Here is a 26,700-nt window from a genome sequence, read left to right on the forward strand (position 1 = left end):
TACATTATGGCTACATATATAATTTATAACTGATGCAAATGATATTTATGGAACTTCCAAATGTATTAATTTTTGGAATACAATTTGAAATACTACAACTGTTTTTTTTTCTTGATAATCATTGAAACTTTAAGTTTTCTTCCAACAGAAACAAAACAGAGGAATTTGACTTGTACTGTATTCTGCAACATCTGTAGGTCCACATAAAAGGGTAAGAATTGCTTTGGTGCCAGTACGAAGTGTTTTAATACGGACATGCCAAGGGAGGTTAAAAAAGGGAAAGATCAAAGAAAGAATCTCTTTCTGTCCAATCAAATTAGCTTCTCTGATGAATTCCTGGAAATTAGACCTTAATTATTAAATACAAACTGAACTGTGGAATCTACTGAGTCTCCATGCAGACCTATCAGTGTTTAGTTGCATATCAGTCAATTTCTTTGTAATTTCTCTATAGTGAAAACCTGTAATTGACAGGTGCATCCCCAAAGTACTTTGCTCTTGTTCAATTTGAAACTTCTCTCGGTACTCCTGTATCCCTTCCTCACTATCTAATAAGGGAGTACTAGGCAAAATGTTCTGTTTTCTCTCTGTTTTGGCTCTCACAGTGAACTCATTCTCAGTTTCTGAGATAGCAGAAGTGATGATGTTTCTGAAGGCCAGAGTCTCTTGCTCAAGAGCACATCCCAAAATGTCTGCAATTCGGTCTTCAGTCCCAGTACTCACGTGTGTTATCACACAACCCTGCGGAAGGACTCTGATGAGGCCATGAAGGAACATCAGCAAAGATGATTGATTCCTGTGAAAAAAAAATCAAGGGAAACTAAATGGATTGAGATGAGACACTAACAACATTAGTGTTCGTACAAGGAAGAAAGGTTGCATTTTTATAACTCTTTTCATTGTTAGGAATTAGAGATAGTTTAAGTAAGTTATTTGTGTATTTGGGTATGTTAGGAATAAGGTATATCTTTAAGTTTAAGTTTAATTTGTCTTTCTGTATTTGTGGGTTAAAAGGATGAAACCTGAGTTTTAGTTTCACTTTAAAAGATGCCTGCATTTTAATGAGGTGTTATGATTCTTGAAGGGGAGTTAAAACAAAGGTAGAAAAAAACTGTGCTGTTGCCTAGCAACAGGGGTCCAGAGGGGGTGACCTCATACACACACAGACAGAGAAACCGAAAACAGTTTGAGATCAGTGTGCTCTGAAGTTGAAAGAAGTGGCCAGCAGAAGCAGCAAAGGAGAGGGACAGATAGCAAGTCCCAAACTAAAGTTAAAGCCAGCTGCCAGGAGAAGCAGGACACAGAAGCGGGAGTTGTAAGGAGCAGGTTTCAAAAACTAAAGAAGAAAGTCCCCAAATCCAGGGAAGTGAAACAGGAAAGGTCAAGAGAACAGTTAAGTCAAAGGACAAGGACAGGAGCCTGGAAAAGGTCCTGTTAAGTGGAGTTAAGGGTGAGGAGCAGAGAAAGGCTCCAAATTTAAAGAGAAGAAAGCTGCAGAAAGCAGGCTTAAAGCAAAACAGGCTTGCGAGGAGCTAGAATATCCAAGGAGACAGCTGAAAATCTGTAACTCTTTACTACAAACATGTGAAGCAGTAGTGTTCTGTTGGCATAGCTGAACATTTGAGGGAGTGCACAGAAGGAAGCTTGAATGCATGTGGCGATCCAGAGGAAAGGAACATCAGGACAGTTTGAAACCCTGGAGGTGGACCCTTGTGGGAGGTGTCTGAGGGAAAGCATCATTTGGGAGGAGATTCCAGAGCGGGTTCTTCGAGAATGGAGTTTGGAAACTGAGTTCAGTGAGACTGGTTGGCTCACAGTGTGACAAGTGTCTATGGGGGAGTTGAAGAGAGATCCATTGCATCTGTTTGGGGTGGCATCTGTTACTTGGTTTCAGAGTGTGGTGTGCCTGAACACAAGTTGCCCACTGGTTTACATGGACTGTGTACTTACTGTGAACATTAGTGCATAAGCTTTTGTAACTTGTGTTATCCTTGCAAATCTGTATATATCTGTAAGAGTATAGTTGCAGTGAAGGAGTATTGTAATTTATTCAACAAGAAAAGATGAACTATATGTTTTATTCTTTTGTTAAAAGTTCTTCAGCTGACTCCTGTGAGTCTGTTCAGTATCCACTCTCCATGTATCTAAAAAGAAAGTTAGGATCTATCAAGCCAGGTTCCATCCTGGGATCTGTCTTGTTCAATAGTAATATCAGCTGGGATCATAACACCATGGCTTCAGGAGATCCCAAAGCGTGGCTTAGCCAATACAGTACATTTTCTAATGAAGTGTTGCCAGTTGTTTTGTAGGCAAGCACACCATGCAATTTGTGTACATGTCCCACAAACAGCAAATGAGAGATGTTTTAGTGATGTTGCTGATGAATCAATATTGCCTAGGTCCTCAAGAGAACTCCTGCTCCTCTTCAAAGTACCATAGCATTTTTATTTCCTTACATTTATTTGAATAGACCGATAAAGCCTCAGTTTAACAGCTCAACTGTATCTATGATAATGGAGGATTCCAGTCAGTATTGAAATGTCAACATTGATAATATGTTCAAATCCTGGAGTAGCGTTGCAATACAATCTTCTGACTCAGACTAAGGACAATGCAAAGAGAGTTCAAATGTGGCTGGTGTGAAAATGAAACTGTTACATCAATAACCATGATTCTCTATTTTGCTGATGTATAATGACTGTCACAAAAAGAAAAATAGTTGTACAATAATTTTGTTTTGCATGAAGTGTACTCCGCTCCTCTTTGGATTTTAAGTAAACTCTTCCTATTTTTTCCTTCTCTCACAAATGTCTCATTGAAATAACCAGAAGACTTCATGATGTTAGCATGCAATAAGATCTGCCCTGAGGGATTGATTCAACTTCATTCCTCCAATTTTACTCACAGATGTTTGATTTAAGATCTATATAAAATCATTCTGATCCCTCTAATGGTGAGGTAACATCTGACAAAGACAAATTTGGTGCATCAAGGATAATACACAATTAATTAGTTTTCTGCCTTTTTCAAGTACTATTGTTAGAAATATTTACCTGCAAAGAACTATTAAAATCCCTTTAAAAGGATTTTGTGGATACCAGTTAAGAAGCATACTCTGTAGAGGTCCCCTTTTGCAGCATAGCAGATACTCTGGGCAGATCTTCAAAGGGGCACATTGCATCGGACCCGACAGCCATTCTTTCACCTGAGCCAGAGTGTAATCAGGGGAAAATATTTTGAAGGATGACCTTCGAGAGATGGCCATGGTGGTATAAAAATCTTCTACTGCATTATCTATGGAAACAAAAAATACCTTAATGGTAATCTGCAGGACAAAGTCAGGAAAATGGATGGTTAGTATTTTATGAAAATGTTCCAGTTATTTTTAAGCCATGACAGCTTCACCTGATAGATACTCCAAACATGTAAACTGTAAGAAAACATGACCAGAAATATTCATTAAATAGCAGAATTTTTAACATGTCAGGTTACTCTGTTTCAGAGGACTGTGTGCAGAACATTAGGTGCAGAACTACTCAAGCATTATAAAACAATACTACTGGGATTACAACTATTTTAAAACTTACAGGAACATAACATAAAAAATCCACTATGGTGGTAGACTGAATTTTTCAGAAATCTTTACGAGCAAGCTAATGGAGGTGATAACATGATAACATCAATTTAAAAGTTAGGTAATTATAAAGTCTAAATCCTGGCTAAATCAAAGGAATGCTTTAAAGGTCTAAAGTTGGACTTGACTGAAGGTTTCTCATTAGAACAAATTTCAAAACAAATTTTTATTCCATTAGAGAATTTTCTTTTTTTTGGATAATCTGAAAAGTGAAAAAGTGAAAAACCATCAGAAAGTAGTCAAAAAGGTATTCAAGATAAAATATAATTATATTCATTACAACAACCAAAGCTGCACAAACAGAAAACATACTCTGAATGATTCAGGATTGACCCACAATACCATATAGCATGAGATGGATTCTTGGTTTCATTCAAGGGAAAAGAATCGTATTCCAATAATTTTAAATCAGGCAATAAAGGAGGACATGCTGATCATAACAAATTAATCTGTTTCTAATGAAGAATCTCATCCATCATGCTAATCTATTTTGCTCTTTCTGCTGACTGACCATCACATAAATCATTGTACACAAGGAGGCCATTCAGACTGTCATGCTGGCTTTTTCAATTCAAGCTATTTACTATAATCTTATTTACTGCTACTAATTCACATTGCCAGCATTGGCTGTTTCATTTACTTCACCCATTAGATGTGTATAGGTAAATTGATTATGTAAGAGTGGCATGAGCTTTTCTATACATATTGGGAACATCTAAATGTTCTCAGAAGTTGGACTAAAATCATGCATTAGCCCCCAGAGGGAAGATACCGAAGGTATGACCTGGTGTTGGCTTCCTGGATAGAAGAGTGCAGCAGGGTTTCCTTCTGAAAAACAAATATTAAAGAACAGCAGCAGCCCAAAACCTCGACTGATTTGTTCTCTCTACAGGGGCTGAGTCACTTGCTGTGTGCTATTTTTGTTTCAGGATTTCTATCTGTTGTCTTCACTTTCTCATTTCAGCAAGAATCATTGGAGAAGATGATTAAGAATTGTTAAAAAATTAGCAACAATAATGGTCAGAGGTGGCTACAAAAGATGTTAACTAACTCCTGGTCCTCCTCTTAGCTATTCTAAGACACCTGATGGGAAACATAAAGGCACTTGAGAATTGGTAGATCCTTTTTCCTTAATTTTTAGACGCAAGGTTCTTTGGGGGAAGTTTTGCCTGTTGTCCTTTAACAGACCCCATGTACAAGGGAATTTGGAGTGGGAGCTATTGGAGGTATTGTCAAGACTAGGACGGATACTGATATTCCCAGATATTTCAAATGGGTAGGCTTCCTTTTAGATATAAACAATAAAATGTTGACCACAATGAGATAATTTGGCAAGGTGAAGAGACATTTTAATTATTGATGTAAAATTAGCTGTGGAAACCAAAATCAACCAGGCTTTTCCTTCATCAGCCAAACACAATTTTAACTAAAGGATGGTTGATTACCTTCACAGAGAAAAGACTGCAAATTGGCAAGCTTAAATTTTTCAAGAAAAAACCCTAATAAAATTGGAGGACATTTGATAGCATTGTTCAGAGCTGCCCTGTACTTTTTTTTTTTAAAAAGGCCGGGGAAACCATCCTAGTTACAGTAAAGTCCTATCTTTTGCAACTTCCTTGTTCGCATTTTCACTTACCCGTGCTTTGCACTTTGTACACTGCATTGCCCATCACGTGAGCAATGTTTGCTCATCCGCATTTTCTTCTCCCTCTCTCCTCTTTACCCGGGCAGATGGCAGCTATGACAGAGAAGAAACTGGAATGGTTGCAGCTGAAGTGCAGCCCAAACGAAGGGATTAACCCAGAAATGGCCAAATCTCTTGGACTAGAGCTGCAATAACAGCTTTGTTCAATTTTAAAACTTCAGCAATGTGTTGCTCAGAGGCTGCCCTGTCTGTCATATACAGGTACTGCACCACAATTTACTGGAGAGTAACTGTCCAAACCAATACAAAAACAGAATTACCTGGAAAAACTCAGCAGGTCTGGCAGCATCGGTGGAGAAGAAATCAGTTAACGTTTCGAGTCTTCATGACCCTTCGGCAGAACTGAGTATAGTTAGGAGAAAAGTGAAATATAAGCTGGTCTAAGGTGGGGGGGGCGGGGGGAGAGAGAAGTTGAGGGTGTGGTGATTGTGGAGATAAGCAAGCAGTGATAGGAGCAGATAATCAAAAGATGTCACAAACAAAAGGATCAGAGGTGTTGAAGATGGTGATATTGTCTAAGAAAAGTGCTAATTAAGAATGGAAGACAGGATACTCAAGGTACGGCTCTAGTGGGGGTGGGGTGGAAAGACTAACAAAGTTTTAGTTTTAGATTTAAAAATAATGGAAATAGGTGGGAAAAGAAGAATCTATATAAATTATTGAAAAAAAAGGGAGGGGGGAGAAACGGGGTGGGGATGGGGGGGAGGGGGAGTTTAAGATCTAAAGTTGTTGAATTCAATATTCAGCCCGGAAGGCTGTAAAGTGCCTAGTCGGAAGATGAGGTGCTGTTCCTCCAGTTTGCGTTGGGCTTCACTGGAACAATGCAGCAAGCCAAGGACAGACATGTGGGCAAGAGAGCAGGGTGGAGTGTTAAAATGGCAAGCGACAGGGAGGTTTGGGTCTTTCTTGTGGACAGACCGCAGGTGTTCTGCAAAGCGGTCGCCCAGTTTGTGTTTGGTCTCTCCAATGTAGAGGAGACCGCATTGGGAGCAACGAATGCAGTAGACTAAGTTAGGGGAAATGCAAGTGAAATGCTGCTTCACTTGAAAGGAGTGTTTGGGCCCTTGGACGGTGAGGAGAGAGGAAGTGAAGGGGCAAGTGTTGCATCTTCTGCGTGGGCATGGGGAGGTGCCATAGGTGGGGGTTGAGGAGTAGGGGGTGATGGAGGAGTGGACCAGGGTGTCCCGGAGGGAACGATCCCTACGGAATGCCGTCAGGGGGAGTGAAGGGAAGATGTGTTTGGTGGTGGCATCATGCTGGAGTTGGCGGAAATGGCGGAGGATGATCCTTTGAATGCGGAGGCTGGTGGGGTGATAAGTGAGGACAAGGGGGACCCTATCATGTTTCTGGGAAGGAGGAGAAGGCGTGAGGGAGGATGCGCGGGATATGGGCCAGACACGGTTGAGGGCCCTGTCAACGACCGTGGGTGGAAAACCTCGGTTAAGGAAGTTTTTATGTCCAAACCAATGCTGCCCTTGCATGGCTGGAACCTATCTAATTGAGTCCCATTGAAAAGCATGTGCATCGTTCGCGATTTTGCCATTTGCGAGGTTATGTGGGAATGTAAGCCCTGCGAACAGCGGCACTTTACTGTATCGGCAGAGAAAGTTGTGCAGATTGTGAAGCTTAAGCACTTCATACACACTGAATAAAGCCCTATAATTTAATATGTACCAGTGGATCCTCTATGGCCATGCCCACAGCAAGTCAATGTCATGCTGTTTCAGAAGGACAGGAGCAATTTACCATGAAACATGCGATGTATATTTTTAATGAAGAAGATTGCACAAATTTAATGGGGAAAACGTCAACAAAGAATTCTTAGTAGAGCATTAGAAATGGCTACCTGGGGCTGTCTTGGCTGCAGAATAAGGAGTGACATTTAACAGAAGAGAAGCTTTATACAGTGAGGGAAGGAATAATCCTTAAATAAACTCCAGGACTGTCACAGGACTAAAAACATTTAACACAATATCTAGCAAAATCTGTAGAATTCCATCTGTAGCCACAAAAGACTAAAGTCAGGAACAAAATTAGCAAATGTCAGAGAAAGAAATGGCTTCATATCCAATGTTTACTTTCAACAAAGTTATTGGAACATAGCTGCTACAATTATTACATTTCTAGTCAGTCATATTTCTGACCTTTCTAACTTTAGGGACTGTAGAAAGGTTTGAAGTAGAAATCAGAAAGCAAAGGGATTTTAATTGTAGAGGACATGTAATGATTTAAAACCCATTACTTATAAAACATTTCAAATTAGATTCTTTTTATTAGAAAAATAAACAAAAATTGTTAGAAGAAATAATTGTCCAGTGCAGGGAAAATTTTTGAATAGTCTACTTAAGCTAAAATAAATCAGAGAAGTGTGGCCTTTTTTGGATTTGGATACACTTTGTGAAAGATGAGGCAATCAGCTGGAGCTGTAAGATTAAATCTTTATTACATTGATAAAATAGTCAATGGGTGTTAATGAAGTCCAGTTTGTTTGAAAAGCTGGGTTTGATTGGGGAAGAGAGAGATTACCATAGCCTCACAGCAATTGTTAGTATGTTGCAAAATATTTCAATTTGGCATAAGCACTTTACCACAGTACTGTACTAGGATGATGAGCTGTTGTTCAAATACTTCACAAGCTAACTCACTGGCTGGCTTCAAAGGTCAGTAGTAATGAAAAAAAAATTGAATGTCACAAGAACAGAGGTGTTTAGAGATGAAACTTTGTATAATCAATTAGATGGGACAAAACATTCAGTTTTTCTTATTATGCAAAAATTAGAGAATTCGACAACCAACAGTTGCATCAAATAATTGTGTGCAATCTATTGACTTTTTGAACAATTAAGTTAACATTTAGGGATACTAAAATCAGGAAAGCAAAGTAATATAACAATAAATACAATGCCAGAGCCAACCTCCCTAGCTAACTAGTATGTGGACCAAAGAAAATGCAATACATTTCAGAGTCTGATTTATTGTCGCAACACAGGACAGCGTATGAACTGCAGCTTTGTAACAAAATTAATATGGCAATAGCATGTAGTGAAATGAAAACCTCTCAGAAGTATTTCTTAAATCTCTGCCCTTCTCTGAAAGCAATCACTTAAGCAAAGCATAGGTCCATGGGTGACACCAGGTGATTTGAATGTAGGGGGTATTATATGCATGTCCAGACTTGGTCCTAACTGAAATCCTGAAAAAATACCAATGTCTTCCAGAAATATTCATCAGACAGCAAGCAAAAGTGGAATTCCTGACTGATTTATTTTTAAATCAATGAAAGACAATTGACATCTACCCAACAATAGGGAAAATTGCCCCATCAGCCTCCTCATGATCATCAGCAAATTGATGTATGGCGTCATCGACAGTGCTATCAAGTGGCACTTACACAGCAATAATTTGCTCACTGAAGCTCAGTTTGGGATCTGCTAGTGCCACTTGGCTCCTGACCTCATTATAGCTTTGGCCCAAACATGGACAAAAGAACTGAATTCAAGGGGTGAGGTGAAATTGACTGCCCTTGACATCAAGGCAGCATTTGACTGAGTGTGGAATCTAGGAAGCCTGACAAAATTGAAGTCAATGGGAATCAGGGGGGAAAATCTCCATTGCTTGGAATCATAGCTAGCAGAGAGGAACATGGTTATGGCTGTTGGAGGTCAATCATCTCAGTTCTGGGACATCGCTGCAGGAGTTCCTCAGGATGGTGTTCTAGGCCCAACCACGTTCAATGACCTTCCCTCCAGCCTAAGGTCAAACGTGGGGATGTTCATTGATAATTGCACAATGTTCAGCACCTTTTACAACTCCTAAGATACTGAAGACGTCTATGTCCGTATGCAGCAAGATCTGGACAACATTCAGGCTTGGACTAATAAGTGCAAGTAATTTTCATGCCACACGAGCGCCAGGAAATGACCATCCCCAACAAGAGAGAGGCTAACCATCTTCCCTTGATATTCAACAGCATTACCGTCACTGATTCCTCCACTATTAACCTCCTGGGTTTACCACTGACCAGAAACTGAATTGGACCAGCCAAATAAATACTGTGGCTACAAGAGCCAGTTAAGAGGTTGGGAATTTGGAGGTGAGTAACTCACCTTCCAATTCCCCAAAGCCAATCTACCATCTCCAAATGCACGAGTCAACAGTGTGATTGGACACTCTCCACTTGTCTGGATGAGTGCTGCTCCAACAACACTCAAGAAGCTCCACACCATTCAGGGCAAAGCAGTACACATGATTGGCAGCACATCCGCTACCTTAAACATTCACTCTCTCCACCACCAGCGCACAATGGCAACAGTATGTACTATATGCAAGTTGCACAGCAGCAACTCACCATTGGTCCTTCAACAGCACCTTCCAAAGCCACAACCTCCAAACCTAGAAGGACAAGGGCACCAGAAGAATGAGAACAACACCACCTGCAAGTTCTCCTCCAAACCCCACACAATCCTAACATGGAACTCTATTGCCATTCCTTCACTGTTACTTGGTCAAAATCCTGGAACTTGCTAACAGTACTGTGGTGTATTTACACCACATGGACTTCAACGGTTCAAGAAGGTGGCTCACCATCACCTTCTCAAGGGCAATTAGGGATGGGCAACTAATTTGGCTTTGCCAGCAAAGCCCACAGACCAGGAAAGAATTTAAAAGAAAACTAAAGATGATTACAACCAACTACAGTGCCCTCACAGTTTATAGGCACTGTGCTAGCTGAGACCAGCTAACTCAGTTTCCACAATGGGGTGTGAATCAAAGATCTGAGAACATTGAACATTCATTTCGAATTAGCTTCTGTAGGAATTCTAGAACTTTTGAACAAGTTGAAGTTCATCAACGCTTACTCCCACAGCTACCTTGACTTCAGTTCCTCCTACTCTGTTCCATTTTTCTAGTTTCTTCATCTCAGTGGTTCAGAAGATGCCATCTTCCATACCAGTGCTTCAAATACATTTTCCTTTTTCCTCAACCAAGGAATCCCCCAACCGTGGTTGAGTTTGTTCCATTTCCCACACTTATGCTCTCATCCCTTTCTCCTCCTCCCAGAATCATGATAGGATTCCCCTTATCCTCATCTTCCATCCCACAATTTCCACATTCAACAGTTCATCCTCTGACATTCCCACCACCTACAGCATGATGCCACTAACAAACAGATATTTCCCTACCCTCCCCTTTCAATATTCCAAAGGAACTGTTCCCTTTGCGACACCCTGGTCCACCCCACAGTCACCTCCAACATCCCTCCTCTTTTTCTCACGCAAGTACAGGAGAGGCAACATTTGCCCTTTTACCTCCTCCCTTCTCACCATCCAAAGTCCCAAACACTCCTTTGAGGTGAAACAGTGATTTACTTTTACTTCTTTCAAATTTTGTGTACTGTACCCATTACTCACAATGCGGTCTCCTCTACATTGGGAAGACGAAACACAGACTGGGCCATTACTTTGTGAAACACCTCAGTTCAATCTGCAAGTGTGACCATGAGTTTCTAGTCACCTTTCATTCTCTACCCCGCTCCCACTCTGACCTCGGCCTCCTACACTGTTTCAATGAAGCTCAGCAGAAACTTGACAAACAGCACCACATCTTTAGATTAGGCATTTCCGAGCCTTCCGGACCAACAACGAGTTTAACAATTTCAGACCATAATATTTTCCCCCATTTTCATTTGGGCAGCAGCTGTTGGTGATTATTCTACTTTTCCCATTTACACCTGCTCTAACCCATCTTGTGTTTCTTTACTTGTCCCATTACCTTCTTTTTGTGTTGCACCATCATCCCTTTTGCCATTTAATCTTTCCTGTATTCCACCCTATCACAGATCTTCCATTTTGTTCTTACCCCCACTTTTCCTGTCTTTGTACTTGCTTAAAGCTGGTTACATCTCTAACTTGTTCCAGTTTTGATGAGAAGTGTTCTTTGACTGGAAATGTGAACATTTTTTCTCATTCTACTGATGTTGACAAACCTGCTGAGTATTTCCAGCATTTTTTTGCCTTTATTTAAGACTTCCAGCACAGCATCACTTTGCTTTTTAAGTCTGTGATGTCTTTTGCAAGTTTGGTGGGAAAATTAAAAACCATTCAGGCATGTTAAATATGCAAATCCCTGCATGTTGCCTAATACAATTTTATTGAGATCCCTGGTGACTACATATAATTATTTTTTCACATATAAGCAGCTTTTATTTTTAGGTCAATCATTTGAGAGATTCTATACTTAATAAAATCTTGCTAATTTTCACATAAACTTATGCTAATTTAAAAATCATTATAGTTACCTGTACTCAGCAAAGGATTCCACAACAAGTTTATTGCATACTTTTCATTCCATATGTCCTCCAGGTTTAAATATACTCTCCCACATGGTACGATCATCTCTCTTTTTGTTAATTCAGTGTTCTGAATAGGAGTCATTGTGCAGTGTAATAATACAGAGCAGTGGATATTATTGTATGCCAGTAGCGGTGACAGGTTTGTGACAACTGTGATGGTCTGCGTAAGATCTTTGTAAATCTGAAAACACAGGTCTTCCTTACAGCAGCTGCTCAAATCGTGTATGTCTTTCATCTCCAGTCTTGGCTTCTTTAATGGAGGTTCTGTGGATACTTGGGAAATGATGGCAAAGCTTGAGATTTGTTTAGCTTCAATACTCTACTTTGAGACTGAAGCACTGGAGCAGCATTAAAGAGGTCATGATCCATCACCAGCGACAAACTCACACAGTCAAAATTTCTGTAAGGAACAATACAAAAGTCTCACACGGATGTCATCATTAACTAGTAAAAGGCAAGGACACAATGGTAGATTTCAATGAATAAGTATAAAATAACAAATTTTAATTTTGATTACCTACATTTTAGTTCTCACTACAGTCCCTTAAAATTGGCTCAGATATCTAATTTCACGTCATTTATACTGCTAAAAATTAGGAATTTATTTGTTTAAGCAGAAATTATATACAATATACAGTAAAACAGTTATGTCTTTACTGATGCTACAATTATGTGAAAATAACAGACAAATACTGAAAATTCAGAATTTAACTTATTTAAGGAGTACTCCAGGAACATACTGTAATTAAACAATCACTACTGTCCAATGTAATATACATAAGATTGCTCACTTTCTGACCTAGTTATAAATATCCATCCCTGTAACAAAGTATTATATAGAATAGTAAAAGGTTGCTTTGAGTGTAATAGCTTAGGCATGCAGTGTATTTGAATACTGAGATGGATTACATATCTATCAAGAGCTGTACCATTTCTAAAGTTGGAATTTTGTGTGATCATTGTATTCAGTATGATTAGTAGCACATTTTAAATGATGTCTAAAGGTTCGCCCAAGACTTAGTAACTTTGTTGCTTGTGCTGTCAATACCTGTGAAGAGCGACCGGATCACTGTCCTGAAAACCTTATTTTAGGAAAAACATTAGAATTTGTGTGCATGTCATCTATTTTGATTGCAATTTTATAGTAAAAGTCAGGAGTTTACAGTGCATTCTCAGAGAGCTGTAAAACAAAATTATTATTTTTTAAAAATGACCAAAATCAGAAAATCTGCACCACACAACAATTTGCATTTTTATAGAAGTATAGCCTTCAATCTTTTTCTCTTGATTATTAATATTGTTTATTTTCCTTCCCTGGAAGCTCCTTTCCATTAACCACTAGTAACATTCAACACAGGAGCAAATGTGCCTTTGTTTTTTGTCCAATTTACTTACAAGCTGACAGATTCAGATAATTGTACTCCCACTATCCAGCTGTCATCCACTACGCGTTGCCAGATCCTCTGCACTGGCTGGTTTAACGCTTGATTGGTAGGACAAGCCTCTTCAACAAGAAGCTTTAGGTCAGGCTCCTCCTCATGCCAAAGTGATACTAAACCTTCCTATAAAAATACAATGTTTTTATTACTAATAATCAGATTTGATTCCATTTGTGGTGAGGCAAACAGTTTTAGTGTGTTTCAAAGCCTGTAATGGAAGACTAGCAATTTAGAAATCTACAAAGTTCTAATTTATCAACTTGTTGCTCTGGTCAAATTGAATTTAGGAAAATTCTAAATTCAGCTTTAGCATGACTAGTGTGATTTTTGACATAAATATTGCTATAATCATGCATTAATACAATACATTAGCACAAAATTGTCACACGTTTGTTCCAAGACTTGTTAATATCTGTTACTGAACCAGAACTTCTGTTGGAGCTGCACCTCCCTCACCCAACATTCTGACTTGGGTCAGGTGAGAAAAGTACAGTGTAACGGTTTCCTGAGGCCTTCAGTTGAGTGCAGCAGAGTCGGATGAAAGGAAGCCACACCTCCTTTTCATGGCACTAGCTGCCATAAAGCAGGTAAGTTTAAAGGTTCCAGCCACTTTGAGAAGCCAGGGATAAGTTAATTTTTTTAAACAGGGACAAAGTAAGTGTGTAAGGTAAGGTAAGGATGGGTCGGGGATGGGGGTGGGGGTGGTTGGGCAGTCAGTTGGGAGAGCACAACTGTTCAGTTGGGAGAATGGGAAGTCGAGTGGTTAGTGGCAGGGGGGTCAGGTGATCAGAGGGGGGTTGGAGAAGGTAGTGGAGGAGATGCAGGGGAGATTTTGAGGGTAGCCGGGGTGGGGTGAGTTGTGGGGGGGTTGGGGGGAGCTGTTGAGAGGTCGGGAGGGTAGTCGAGTAGTCAGGACTGTATTTGAACAGTCAGGTGGGTAGTCGGTGGCCGGGGTGGGGGGGCAGCAGGATCAATACTGTAGTTACCCAGGAGTTAGTGGTTTTAATTCTTCTAACTTTTCCTGGGTAACTATTCCGGTAAGGGAGTTGGAACCATCCCAAGTCTCAATTTAAATTGGGGGCATTGGATGGTTCCCAGTGCAGGGTAATTGCCCATTAGAATTTTGAACTTCAAGACAATTGCCATGTAGTCCTTGCATGGGGACTTCCAGGGGATCCCCCAGTGCACCTTCTGGGCTATCTCCTGGGTATGACACCTCCCACCACCACCGAGATCGGAAGTTATGGACCATGCTGTTAGTATATAAACGTCATACCTCTTCAGCATTGGGTAAGGTGGACTGCTTTCCTTCAATAAGATTTGTTAGAGCCTTTGAAGATTGAAGTAAAACTCTCTCTTTGGCTCTTAATAGTTGTTGCAGTTCTTCAAGAGAGGCCAGGCCTGACTGAAAGGGATGAAAAAAATGCATGCAAAATTAGAAGGGCAACAGATTGCAACAAAAACTGGCACTTTGAAATTTACATAGGAACTCATTTTTTCCCCCATTCTTAAATTAAACTTTATTTAGTGTCCAACTGACCTTTCAGCCCAAATAATAAACTTGGCTTAAAAGGACCATATTAACCGTCACAGAAAAATTACTAAAAAGTATTTGTTTTGAGTCAATAAATTAATTATTCTTGTTCTGTTGAAGGGTCATGAGGACTCGAAACGTCAACTGTGCTCTTCTCCAACGATGCTGCCAGACCTGCTGAGTTTTTCCAGGTATTTCTGTTTCTGTAATGAATTATTCTTGTTAGACAAGGGAATCAAAGGTTATCGGGGTTAGATGGGAATGTGGAAATCGAAACAAAAGAAGATCAGCCATGATCTTATTGAATGGCAGAGCAGGCTCGAGGGGCCAAATGGTCTACTCCTGTTCCTATTTCTTCTGTTCTTATGAATGCAGATCTAAAACATTTGAAAACGGTTTGAAATAAAATATACTTCTACAAAATCACAAATGATAATGATGATGTACGTTATATAAAAATACATATATGCAGCAAATTCTCTTTAAAGGCCTTTAATAAAACATGTAACATCATGCACTCCTAACTAATACAGTGTAGAACCTGAAAAAAAAAACCCCTTTATTATGTGACTCTGGAGCTCTTACAGATAGCTGCACAGACACAATGGGCTGAATAGTCTTCTTCTGTGCTGTAATGTTCAATAATGAAAAAGTTTCCACCACAGAAGCAGATTGATTCATGTCACAAGTTTCTGTGGAGCAAATTTAAACACCGCATTGCATATAATATACAGCAAATTCAGGAATTACAAGTATAATTACAGGCAGGTCATTTATTCAGACTCCAGAGATTAAATCAGAGACCACTTTACTGTAGTTTATTTTTTAATAAGGATATAAAATCAAAGCAAAGCATACCTCCAACTAGTCTAAAACCCCATCTCCACGGAGATGGCAAGAGGAAAACTCTCATCACCTCAGAAGATCGAAAGATTTAATTTGTAAATTTTTAAACAGGAGTCAGAAGAGAGGTAGTTTAATTTCAGTTGACTGCATGTGAATAATTTCTCAATCCTAAATAAATGTAATCTTTTCTGTTTCTCTGTTGAACCATGAATGGATTTTGATTAGATTCCTTCAAGTAACTCCAGTAGGAATGCTCCAAAAGATTAGAATTTACCAAAATTAATCTGTTGTCACATTTATTTAGCTGTTTGAATTACCCATTTGGGCTGATCGAACACTAGTAGATCATTTCCATTTTTATACTGGTTCACTGCCAATGTTGCATTAATAGGCATTGGAACTGCAGTGATCGCCCTTAACTTTAAGGCTGTGGTGTGTAAAGTGGAGGCAGGCAGTGAATTATAGTGCTTATTTAAAAAACATGAAATATCACAGTAGCTCGAAAAGGTACAGCTATTTTAAACACGCGTTAAATTACTGAAACGCCTAACATGACATGGATGCTCCCCAAAGGGGAAATCTGTAATTTGCCTAGCAACCTATGTGCGATATAATTTTCTTCAATATTGCTGAGTGCATCAGGTTCAGAGACTGGATTTAACAATAGCAACAAGCTGGGAAATATTGAAAGTGAAATTCAGATCAGTCCAATTGTCATGTTTTTAGACCTCACCTAATGTCTATAGTAATTTTTTTGTCAAATATATGACATTCCAGAACGTACCTCAGCCTAAATTAAATTACCTTTGCGTTCTGGTTATCAAAGTGAATTATTTAAAATATGGGACAGATACCATCTAGCATAGTTCCATACATTTTGTTATGCAATTTTCTTCACTCCTTTTCCAAATGTATTGAGTTTAGTAATGTATTACACGTATTAAGCTTACATTCCCAAGAAGAGTTGTATTCAACTTGAAACATTAACTCTGTTTCTCTCTCCACAGATGTTGCCAGACCTGCTAGGTATTTCCAGCACTTTCTGTTTTCATTTGAGTAGAATGGGTCTATATATTCTCTGGAGATTAGAAATGAGTAGTGATCTTATTGAAACAGAAAATTCTAGAGGGGTCAACAAAGTAAACGACAGAGTCTATTTTCCATTCTGGAGTGTCTACAATTATGTGTCACAACTTCAGGATATGAGGTCATCCATTTACAACTGAGATAAGGAGAAATAAGGAGAAGGTTGTGAATCTTTGGAATTCTCTACCCCAAAGGACTGTGGGTGATCAGTCTATGAGTATATTCAAAACTGAGATCTATAGATTTTTGGGTATTAAGGGAATCAAGGAATATGGCGATTGGGTAGGAAAGTGGAGTTGATGCAGAAATTCACCTCTGACCTTATTAAATGGTGGTGGAGCAGGCTCCTGAGAGGCTACATAGCCTACACCTGCTTCTATAATGTTATGACTATCTAAATAATCCAAAAAACAACCTGGAAAATTGAAAAAAATCTAAAAGATCTATTCTACAAACCTGTAATCTTGCCTCCAGGGCTTGGATTGTGTGGTGATAATTTACATGTGCTGTGTCATTAGTTCGCACTCCTTTATCTTCAGCATACCCAGAGTTAACCTAGATCATAAAAATAACTTCTAATCATTTTAAAAAATAATGACAGTGGAAATGTTTAAACAAAAGTTCAGCAATAAAACTCAGTTAATTCCTGAGTGGGTGGGCACACATGTAAACTTCTGTAATGATAAGGGCTACCTTAATTAATTTGCATCTGTCCATAATTTCATTGTGAAGAGATCTGCCAGATGGCCATCTCCCAGGCCTTTGCATAGGTTGCTTTGTAGTACAGCAGCTCAATTCTTTCCCAGTTTATGGATGGCTTTGAGTCTCCATTCAGCAATTCCCCTGAAAGCATGGCATTTATCATAATTTTGCCACGTGGGCATTTTAACTAAAAACCTTGTCTAAAGCAGTCACGTCGTGTTTAGAAGTGTGTCCAATTTTCCAGTTGAGACTGAACCAATGTTATACAAAGGTTCATCATAACTTCCTTACTTTTGCACTCTATCCCTCAATTCATAAAGCCCAGGATCTTGTATGCCATTTTGATTTCTTTCTCAATCTGCCCAACCAACTTCAATGATTTGTGCAGATACACCCACAGGTCCTGCTGTTCCTACATCTTCGTTTGAATTTTATTCTTTAGTTTATAATGCCTCTCTTTGTTCTTCCTATTGAAATGTATCACTTCACACTTCTCTGCATTAAATTTCATTTGACCGGTGTCCGTCCTTTCCATCAACCTGTTTATACCTTCATAGTTCACAATGCTTCTAAATTTTGTCTCATCTGCAAATTTTGAAATCATGCCTGCATACCCAAGTCAAAGTCATTAACATACATCAAGAAAAGCAGAGGTCCCAGTACTGATCTCTGGGGAACACCACTGTATACTCTCCCCCTGTCTGAAAACAACCATTTACCACTACCCTTTGTTTCCTGTCATTCAGCTAACTTCTTATCCCTGCTACCACTGTCCCTTTTATTCCATGAGCCTCAACTTTGCTGACAAGGCTATTGTATGGCACTTTATCAAATGAAGTTTTAGCTCCGAGCATTCTCCGCTTTTAGGGCGTTCAAATTACATTGGCCCTTATTTTGCTGTAAGTGGCATGTGAATAGCGCAATGCATCTCAAACAGCAACCTATGGATTTTTGGGTTTAACTGCGCATTTGCTCTCGCTAGAAGTTACTGTCCACATTATTGACTAGTGCATAAATAAGTGTACACTGTTAACTTTACCAATACTTTCGCAGTAAAATAAGACCCAGCACATGGAAGTCAAGTTTTCACCTCCAGTGGTACTGACAATAGCCTAGCATGTGAACATATCTCAGAACTTTCAATTGTGAATGATGTGGGATGAGGTGGAGCAGCAGAAGAGATGGGAACTTAAACAGCAGAAATAATAGAACATAATGTGGAAATTAAATAAAAGCAGGAACTTACTGTGTAACTGAATTCACCAAGATCAGTTAATACAAAATCTTTGAAGCAGTCTTCAACAGTGGAAGTTGCCATAGAGAGCAACAAGATTTGCTCCGTCCCTCTGCCTAAGAAGTCATCCAATTGTACTGACCATATCTTCTGCCAAACAACAGCAATCTAGGGTAAAATGAAGGCCATTATTTTACTTAAAGCCATGATAAATTGCATGTAATTAGCAGCTGGGTAGGTTGTCTAAACCTTCACGAGTTCAAGAATTATCTGTCTGTTCTTACCTAAAAACTCACTCATTTTCTTATTCTTTCACAGGATGTGGGCATCTCTGGCTAGGCCAGCATTTGTTACCCATCGCTCATTGCCCTTGAGATTTGATGACTTGTAGAATTTATTGGAAGTTGTTAAATCAATTTAACTCATGGCATGCAAGTGGTAAAAATAAGTCTGGCAGTAGTGTTGTTATTTCAGAAAACTATTAACATGTTCATAGCAGTTACAGTTAACTCAGAAAATAGCTATATTCAAGCACCACAGTAACTTGACAGATGATGCACTGCTTTGGCTAGGCTACTGGTTCCTTTTGGGAGTGTTTTAAGTTAATTCTGTAAATGCTTCTTTCGTTTTGTCCACTCTGTCCCCATCCTCTCATGTTCATGCTTTCTTTCTCAGTTGGGAAGGTTTTGTTAATTCCTGTCATCAATGAACCATCAATGCTACAATTGCTGACTAGTCTCCTTATTCCCTTCCCCCAAAATAAAAAGCACAACCCTCTGTGGCAAAGACGAATGACAAACAACCGCTGAGACTAGAAGTTCAATTAGAGTCTCTAGTAAGATCAATGTTTACTGCTATATATGCCTGGCAGCCTCACCTCCTGATTTTAAAGTAGTGCTGTGAATACTTAAAGCAAAATGATAGGATCCATACATTTTTTAACTGAATTTAATACATTATCAGTGGATCGGGAGTCATATTGGCTCAAAAGGTTAACTCTGTTTCTCTCCACAGACACCGTCAGACCTGTTGAGTTTATCCAGCACTTTCTATGAACATACAAAATAGGAGCAGAAGTAGGGCATTTGGCCCATTGAGCCTGCGCTATTCAATAAGACCACAGCTGATCTGTTTGTGTTTCAAAATCTACATTCCCATCTACCTCCAATAATCTCTGATTCCCTTGCCTAACAAGAATCTATCTACCACTCCCTTAAAAATATTCAATGACCCCACCTCCACCACCTTTGGAGGCAGAGAGTTCCAAAGTTGCGCAACACTCTCAGGAAAAACAAATTCTCCTCATCTATGTCCTAAAAGGGCAACCCCTAATTTTAAAATTTCTGGATTCACCCACAAGAGGAAACGTCCTTTCCATGTTCCACGTCCACCTTATCAATACCGTTCAGGATTTTGTATACTTCAATCAAGTCACCCCTCATTCTTCTAAACTTCAGCGGAAACAAGCCCAATCTGTCTAACCTTTCCTCATAAGACAACCTGCTCATTCCAGGTATCAATCTAGTAAACCTTCTCTGAACTGCCTCCAACACATTTACATCCTTCCCTAAATAAGGAGACCAAAACCGCACACAATATTCGAGATGTGGTCTCACAAATGCCCTGTATAATTGAAGCATAACATCCTCACTTTTATATTCAATTCCTCTCGTAATAAAGGACAGCATTCCATTAGCCTTAATTACTTGCTGTACCTGCATACTAACTTTTTGTGATTCATGCACTAGAACATCTAGATCTCTCTGCACATTGGAATTCTGCAGCTGTTCTCTGTTTAAGTAATATTCTGCTATTAATTTTTCTTGCCAAAATGAACTTCATATTTTCCTACGTTATGCTCTGGCTACCAAATTTTTACCCACTCACTCAACCAATCTATATCTGTCTGCAACCTTCTTATGTCCTCTTCACAACATACTTTCCTGCCTATCTTTGTATCATCTGCAAATTCAGCTACCATGCCTTCACTCCCCTCATCTAAGTCATTGATATAAATTGTAGAAAGTTGAGGCCCCTGTGGGACTCCACTCGTCACATCCTGCCTATCAGAAAAAGACCCATTTATGCATACTCTGTTTTCTGCCAAGCAGCCAATCTTCTATCCATGCTAATATGTTACCCCCTATGTCATGAGCTTTTATTTTCCGCAATAATCTTTGATGTGGCACCTTATCAAATGCCTTCTGGAAATCCAAGTACCACACACCTACAGGCTTCCCTTTATCCACAGCGCATGTTTCTCCTTCAAAAAACTTCATTAAATTGGTTAAACACGATTTGCCTTTCACAAAACCATGCTGACTCTTCCCAATTACCCTGAGTTTCTCTAAGTGCCCAGCTATAACCTCCTTAATGATTGATTCGAACACCTTCCCAATGACAGACGTCAAGCTAACTGGCCTATAAGTTTCCTGTTTTCTGCCTCCCTCCCTTCTTGAATAGAGGAGTTATATTTACTACTTTCCAGTCTGATGGAACCTTACCAGAATCTAGCGAATTTTGGAAAATTAACAACAATGCATCTACTACCTCATTAGCCACCTCTTTTTTAGAATTGACCAATTAGGGTCAAGCTGCCTGGTTTAAATTTCAAACAATGCTTGGCAGTTACCTGTCAGTCACTATTACTGGTGCATTCGCCCTGGCAATGCCTATACCAATCAGAATCCACTTGCCAACCAATCAGCACTCTCTTCACATACAATATAAATTGCTGTTTTCCCCTTATATTAGTATTCTTGCGAAGTATTTTGATGAGTGCAAGATGAAAAGCTTAGACATGTCTCTTTTTTCAGCAATACTTAAGTTCTGTACTACCCAATGACTATTAATCTATCTCCTAGCCTATAGCCTTGATCACTTCAGCTAGCTCAGCTTTCATGCCCACATACATGCCCTTATTTAAGTTTAAAATACTAGCCTTAGACCCACTCTTCCTCCTTTCAAACTGATTGTAAAATTTAATCATATTGTGGTTGCTACTACCTAGGGGTGCCTTCACTCTGAGGTAATTAATTAATCCTGTCACATTACACAATACCAATATAACATGCTCTCTGGTTGGTTCCAGAATGTGCTGCTCTAAAAAAAACTATCTTGAAAGCATTCTATGAACTACTCATCCAGGCTACCATTGCCAACCTGATTTTTCCAGTTTATATGTAGATATAACCCATAATTATTGCTGTCCCTTTATCACAAGCACCTAATAGTTCTTCTTGTATACTTTATCCTGCATTATGGTTACTGCTAGGGGGCCTGTAGACCACGCCAACTGGTGAATTTTTTCCCCTACTATTCCTCATCTCCACCCAAACTGATTCTATATCCTGATCTCCCGAACCAAGGTCATCTTTAACTATTGCACCAATATCATCCTTGATCAACAGTACTACCCCTCCACCTTTATCTAGATTCCTATTATTCTTGAATATCATATACCCCGTAATATTCAGGACCCAATCTTTGTCATCCTGCAGCCACGTCTCCATAATGGCTATCAGATCATACTTATTTACTTCAATGTGTGTGATCAATTTATTTACCTTGTTATGAATGCTAAGTGCATTCAGATTCAAAGCCTTTAGTTTTGTCTTTTTGTTATCTTTGTAACATCTAGTCTTGACTATTGGTGTATTCTTAGGTTTTATCTCACTGTCTGTCCCTGCGGTTCTATGACCCTCATTTACCATATTACTATTATGGTGTCCTACCTTGAACCTACCCCTTTATTTGCCACATCTACCCAAGTTTTATCCCTCACCCTCCTTGTTTAAAGACATCTCTACTTCCCTAGTTATGCGATTTGCAAGAACACAAGGCCCAGCAGGTTCGGGTATAAACCATCCCAACGGTACAACCCCCACTTTCCCCAGTACTGGTGCCAGTGCCCCATGACTGGAACCTACTTCTTCTACACCAGTCTTTAAGCCACGCATTCATCTCTATACTCTTATTTACCCTATGCCAATTTGCACATGGTTCAAGTAATAATCCAGAGATTATTATCTTTGAGGTTCTGCTTCTTAATTTGGTACCTAACTTCTCATACTGAATATGCAGAACCTTCTTTCTTGTCCTGCCTATGTCGTTGGTACCTACAAATTCCAGCAAAGTAATAAAAATAGTTTTCTTGTCATTTAGTTAAACAATCTAAAGAAGAAAAGCTAAGTAGATTACAAATTTTGAAAATTCATAATGAAAACTGCAGTATCACTGGACAACTGAACTAATAGTTCCCAAGCTAAGAGAAAAATCTAAAAATATGCAGTATCATTTCCTCAAACCTGTGGCTTCCAGTAACATTTATTTCTTAGTAACCCATGAGCAACTTCATACAGGCAAGGCTAGAATTCAGTATTACATTAAAGGGAAAATAATTCCAGATAGGATTTGTAACAGGGAATTGTTAACATTGTGGACATTTTCTCTCTCTTCTTTACCTATTTATAAAAAAATTTCTGAATAAAAAATACATTTTTCTAATAAGGTCCAATGAGATTAAAATCAGGCAAAAATAATTACATCTAAGGAAAAGAAAATTAATACTTATATATTCTCAAATTGTTTCTATAGACTTTAATAAAAACAAGCTTTAAACTTTTTGTAAACATGATGATCTGCAAAAGCAGTTCAATATCAGAAGGTGTGGAGTAACAATTAATATTTATTTACATCGCCTGAATCTTATCAGAACAGATTTTAGTAAAGATTGTTTGAATATTTTTAAAAATTACTGCAATATTTGTAAAATTGTCTAAATGGTCCCGAAAAAGTAGAACATGCCTCTTAATTCAAAGTTGCTTCATTCAAGTTACTGATAATTCAAATGTTTTAAGCGCAAAGAATCAATGTGTTATTTGCATTAATTCAAATTTTTGCATAATTCTGTGAATGAAAAAATGAATTTGAATTATCAGTAAGCTATAATCAGAATGCTGCAAATCTGACTATTATCAGCTTTTAAACAGCTTAATTCATAGGAGCCAAATGGCACTTTGTGTGGCAATAATTCTAAAAAAAAATTCTTCTTACAAAAATTATGATTTAAAGACCATTTCATTCTATAAACAAACACCAGCTGTAGAATTCAAGTGGATCCATAAGCAACAGGCATGCTAGACTATGTATCAGAGACCAAAATGAAACTCTATTTATACCTGCCAATTTTCCTTTGAGACAGCACAAACATGTCCAGCCTTAGAAGATACAAGGAAAAGACAATTCTCTCTGCCAGTTGTGACCATTTTTATTTCAGAGGTCTCTTCAAAAGGAAGCTGGCAGACATTCTTGGGGACACAGTTTTCGAACAAAACCAGTTGCTTCTTACAAGTGCTTGCTACAACTGTAGTCTTTAGTTGATTGTTTATTTCTTCAATAGGACAAATAAGTATGTTTGTAACTACAGAGCTGTAAGCATGTGGGATGACATGATAGCTGCAGAAGTTTTCCTTCTTTTGTAAGGAATAAGTGACAAATTCACTACCCCAGATCAGTTTATCAGCATGACAAACAGAGGTTTCATCATTTTTTACAGGTCCAACAGTTCTTCTTACTCCCAGCACAATTACGTCCTCATTAGAAATCTCTCCAATCCATTTAACTGCAGTAAATGAAATGGGAATGTTCAAAATTTCTTTAGTTTCAAAAGATACATAATATACTTGGTCACCACAACTCCAGAAAACACTGGGCCCAGGCAACAGGGTCACATTCTCCTTCATTTCATATTTCAGTTCAAAGTCCAAACAACGCTCAATTTTATTTGAACTGTGCAGCATAAGTAAACTATATCCAAATTTAGAATGGGCCTTTTTATGTTTCTTAAGCAAAATGCAAGGTGCATTTTGCCCTGTTCTTGAATCAATCGCACAACAACAGGTAATGATTTGCAAGAAAGAATTTCCTTGATTAGGGTTGAATTTTCCTGAAAATTTCTGGATGAATTTTCCTGTCTCTGAATCAAATGTCATCCTTTTGAACTGCAGTACTGTATCATTTTTCCCACCAGGGCGTTTTTCCTTGGACATAATAAAAGAGATCACCTCGCCCTTTAAAGTTGTTACATTCACAGTCTTTTTAATGGATTCCAGCTCCATTATAAATAGCTGACTGCTTTAAAATAGACCGTTATTTGCAGAAGAAATGTTTAAACTGAAGTGATCCAAACAAAGCTCTTAAACGAAGATGATATAGTACAAATGAATTGCAAGTACTTTCTCAAGTTGTTGATGTAGTAAGGTCTCACGTGACAGCAAATCATCCCAATAAGACTTCTTCAGCAGAAACAACAACATATCATCTCCAATATGTGATAACTCGTTCAGTCGTCACAAGAGTACGTTACTTCCGATAAGTTGGGATCCCACTTCAGTAGATAGGGCAATGCAGCATCAATATGTGGGGATCTCCCTCAGCAGATGCAATACCACAGCAGCTCCATTGTAGGACCTCAATTCAGCAAACACGGGATTGCATGATGTCCATTGTGTGGGGATTTGCTTCAGTAGACATGATGTTAAACCATCAATTTGTGCGGATCTCCTGCAGCAGACGCAACAGTATAACCCCTCCAATACGTGTGGACTTTATTTTCACCATGATGTACCACGATAGTACATACTTTGTACGATATGGGATCCTTATTTCAGTAGGTGATATTTCCAAACTGAAAAATTCAGCACATACATAACATCTTCATTGAATAGAGATACATTTAAAGCAGACACCATAGTATGTAATTCACAATATGTACCACAGGCAGTAACACATATAACACCATCTTGGTTACCCAAAGCCCACCCCTCTCCCAGCTCGCTGACACCTGGAATCCTCCCTCATCTTTTCCAATAACTGAGGATCCATCCCCCTCGCCTTCTGCATTGAGCACGGCTTCCCCCTTCTTCACCGTCTCCATTAACCGGGGGCCTCTCCTCTCTCACCGACTCCATTAACCGGGGGCCTCTCCTCTCTCACCGTCTCCGTTAACCGGGGGGCCTCCCCTCTCTCACCATCTCCATTAACCGTGAGCCTCACCTCCCTCACCATCTCCATTAACCGGGAGCTTCCCCTCTCCGTCTCCATTAACTGGGACCCTCCCCTCCCTCACCGTCTCCATTAACCGGGGGGCCTCCCCTCCCTCACCATCTCCATTAACCGGGAGCCTCTCCTCTCTCACCGTCTCCATTAACCGGGAGCCTCCCCTCCCTCACCATCTCCAGTAACCGGGGGCCTCCCCTCTTTCACCCGTCTCCATTAACCGGGGCCTCTCCTCTCACCATCTCCATTAACCGGGGCCTCTCCTCTCACCATCTCCATGAACCAGGGGCCTCCCCTCCCTCACCGTCTCCATTAACCGGGGGCCTCCGCTCCCTCACCGTCTCCATTAACCGGGGGCCTCCCCTCCCTCACCGTCTCCATTAACCAGGAGCCTCTCCTCCCTCACCGTCTCCATTAACCGGGGGCCTCCGCTCCCTCACCATCTCCATTAACCGGGGGCCTCTCCTCCCTCACCGTCTCCATTAACCGGGGGCCTCCCCTCCCTCACCATCTCCATTAACCGGGGGCCTCCCCTCCCTCACCATCTCCATTAACCGGGGGCCTCCGCTCCCTCACCATCTCCATTAACCGGGGGCCTCCGCTCCCTCACCGTCTCCATTAACCGGGGGCCTCCCCTCCCTCACCGTCTCCATTAACCAGGAGCCTCTCCTCCCTCACCGTCTCCATTAACCGGGGGCCTCTCCTCCCTCACCGTCTCCATTAACCGGGGGCCTCTCCTCCCTCACCGTCTCCATTAACCAGGAGCATCCCCTCCCTCACCGTCTCCATTAACCAGGAGCCTCTCCTCCCTCACCGTCTCCATTAACCGGGGGGCCTCTCCTCCCTCACCGTCTCCATTAACCGGGGGCCTCTCCTCTCTCACCGTCTCCATTAACCGATCTTTGTCTCTATAGAAACCTCCATGCCCGCGCGCGCCGAGGATTCAAACCGAACGGTCGGCTCGCGCCAACCATCAAGCCCCGGGCCGGGGACCGAGAGAATGATCATTAATCAAACATCATACAATTAAAAAAATACTTGATTATTGGCTATAAACGGTGAAAATGTCTAAAAAAAATATTGGTAACGGTTTATTTTTAATATTCGCG

General features: G+C 39.8%; 1 protein-coding gene across 1 annotated transcript; it reads right to left on the minus strand.

The window, feature by feature from the left end:
• fancb (FA complementation group B) lies at positions 1–26,591 on the minus strand. The gene is given in 10 exon segments (XM_078559364.1): positions 1–796; positions 3,054–3,294; positions 11,638–11,958; positions 11,961–12,091; positions 13,087–13,253; positions 14,407–14,535; positions 17,053–17,151; positions 18,545–18,700; positions 23,713–25,220; positions 26,510–26,591. Coding segments are annotated over 9 exon segments (2,622 nt in total). The 5' UTR covers positions 24,652–25,220; positions 26,510–26,591; the 3' UTR covers positions 1–357.
• Positions 26,592–26,700: the final 109 nt, after the last annotated feature.

Source organism: Cetorhinus maximus, chromosome 16 (assembly GCF_964194155.1).
Source record: "Cetorhinus maximus chromosome 16, sCetMax3.hap1.1, whole genome shotgun sequence".
Taxonomy (NCBI): Eukaryota; Metazoa; Chordata; class Chondrichthyes; order Lamniformes; family Cetorhinidae; genus Cetorhinus; species Cetorhinus maximus.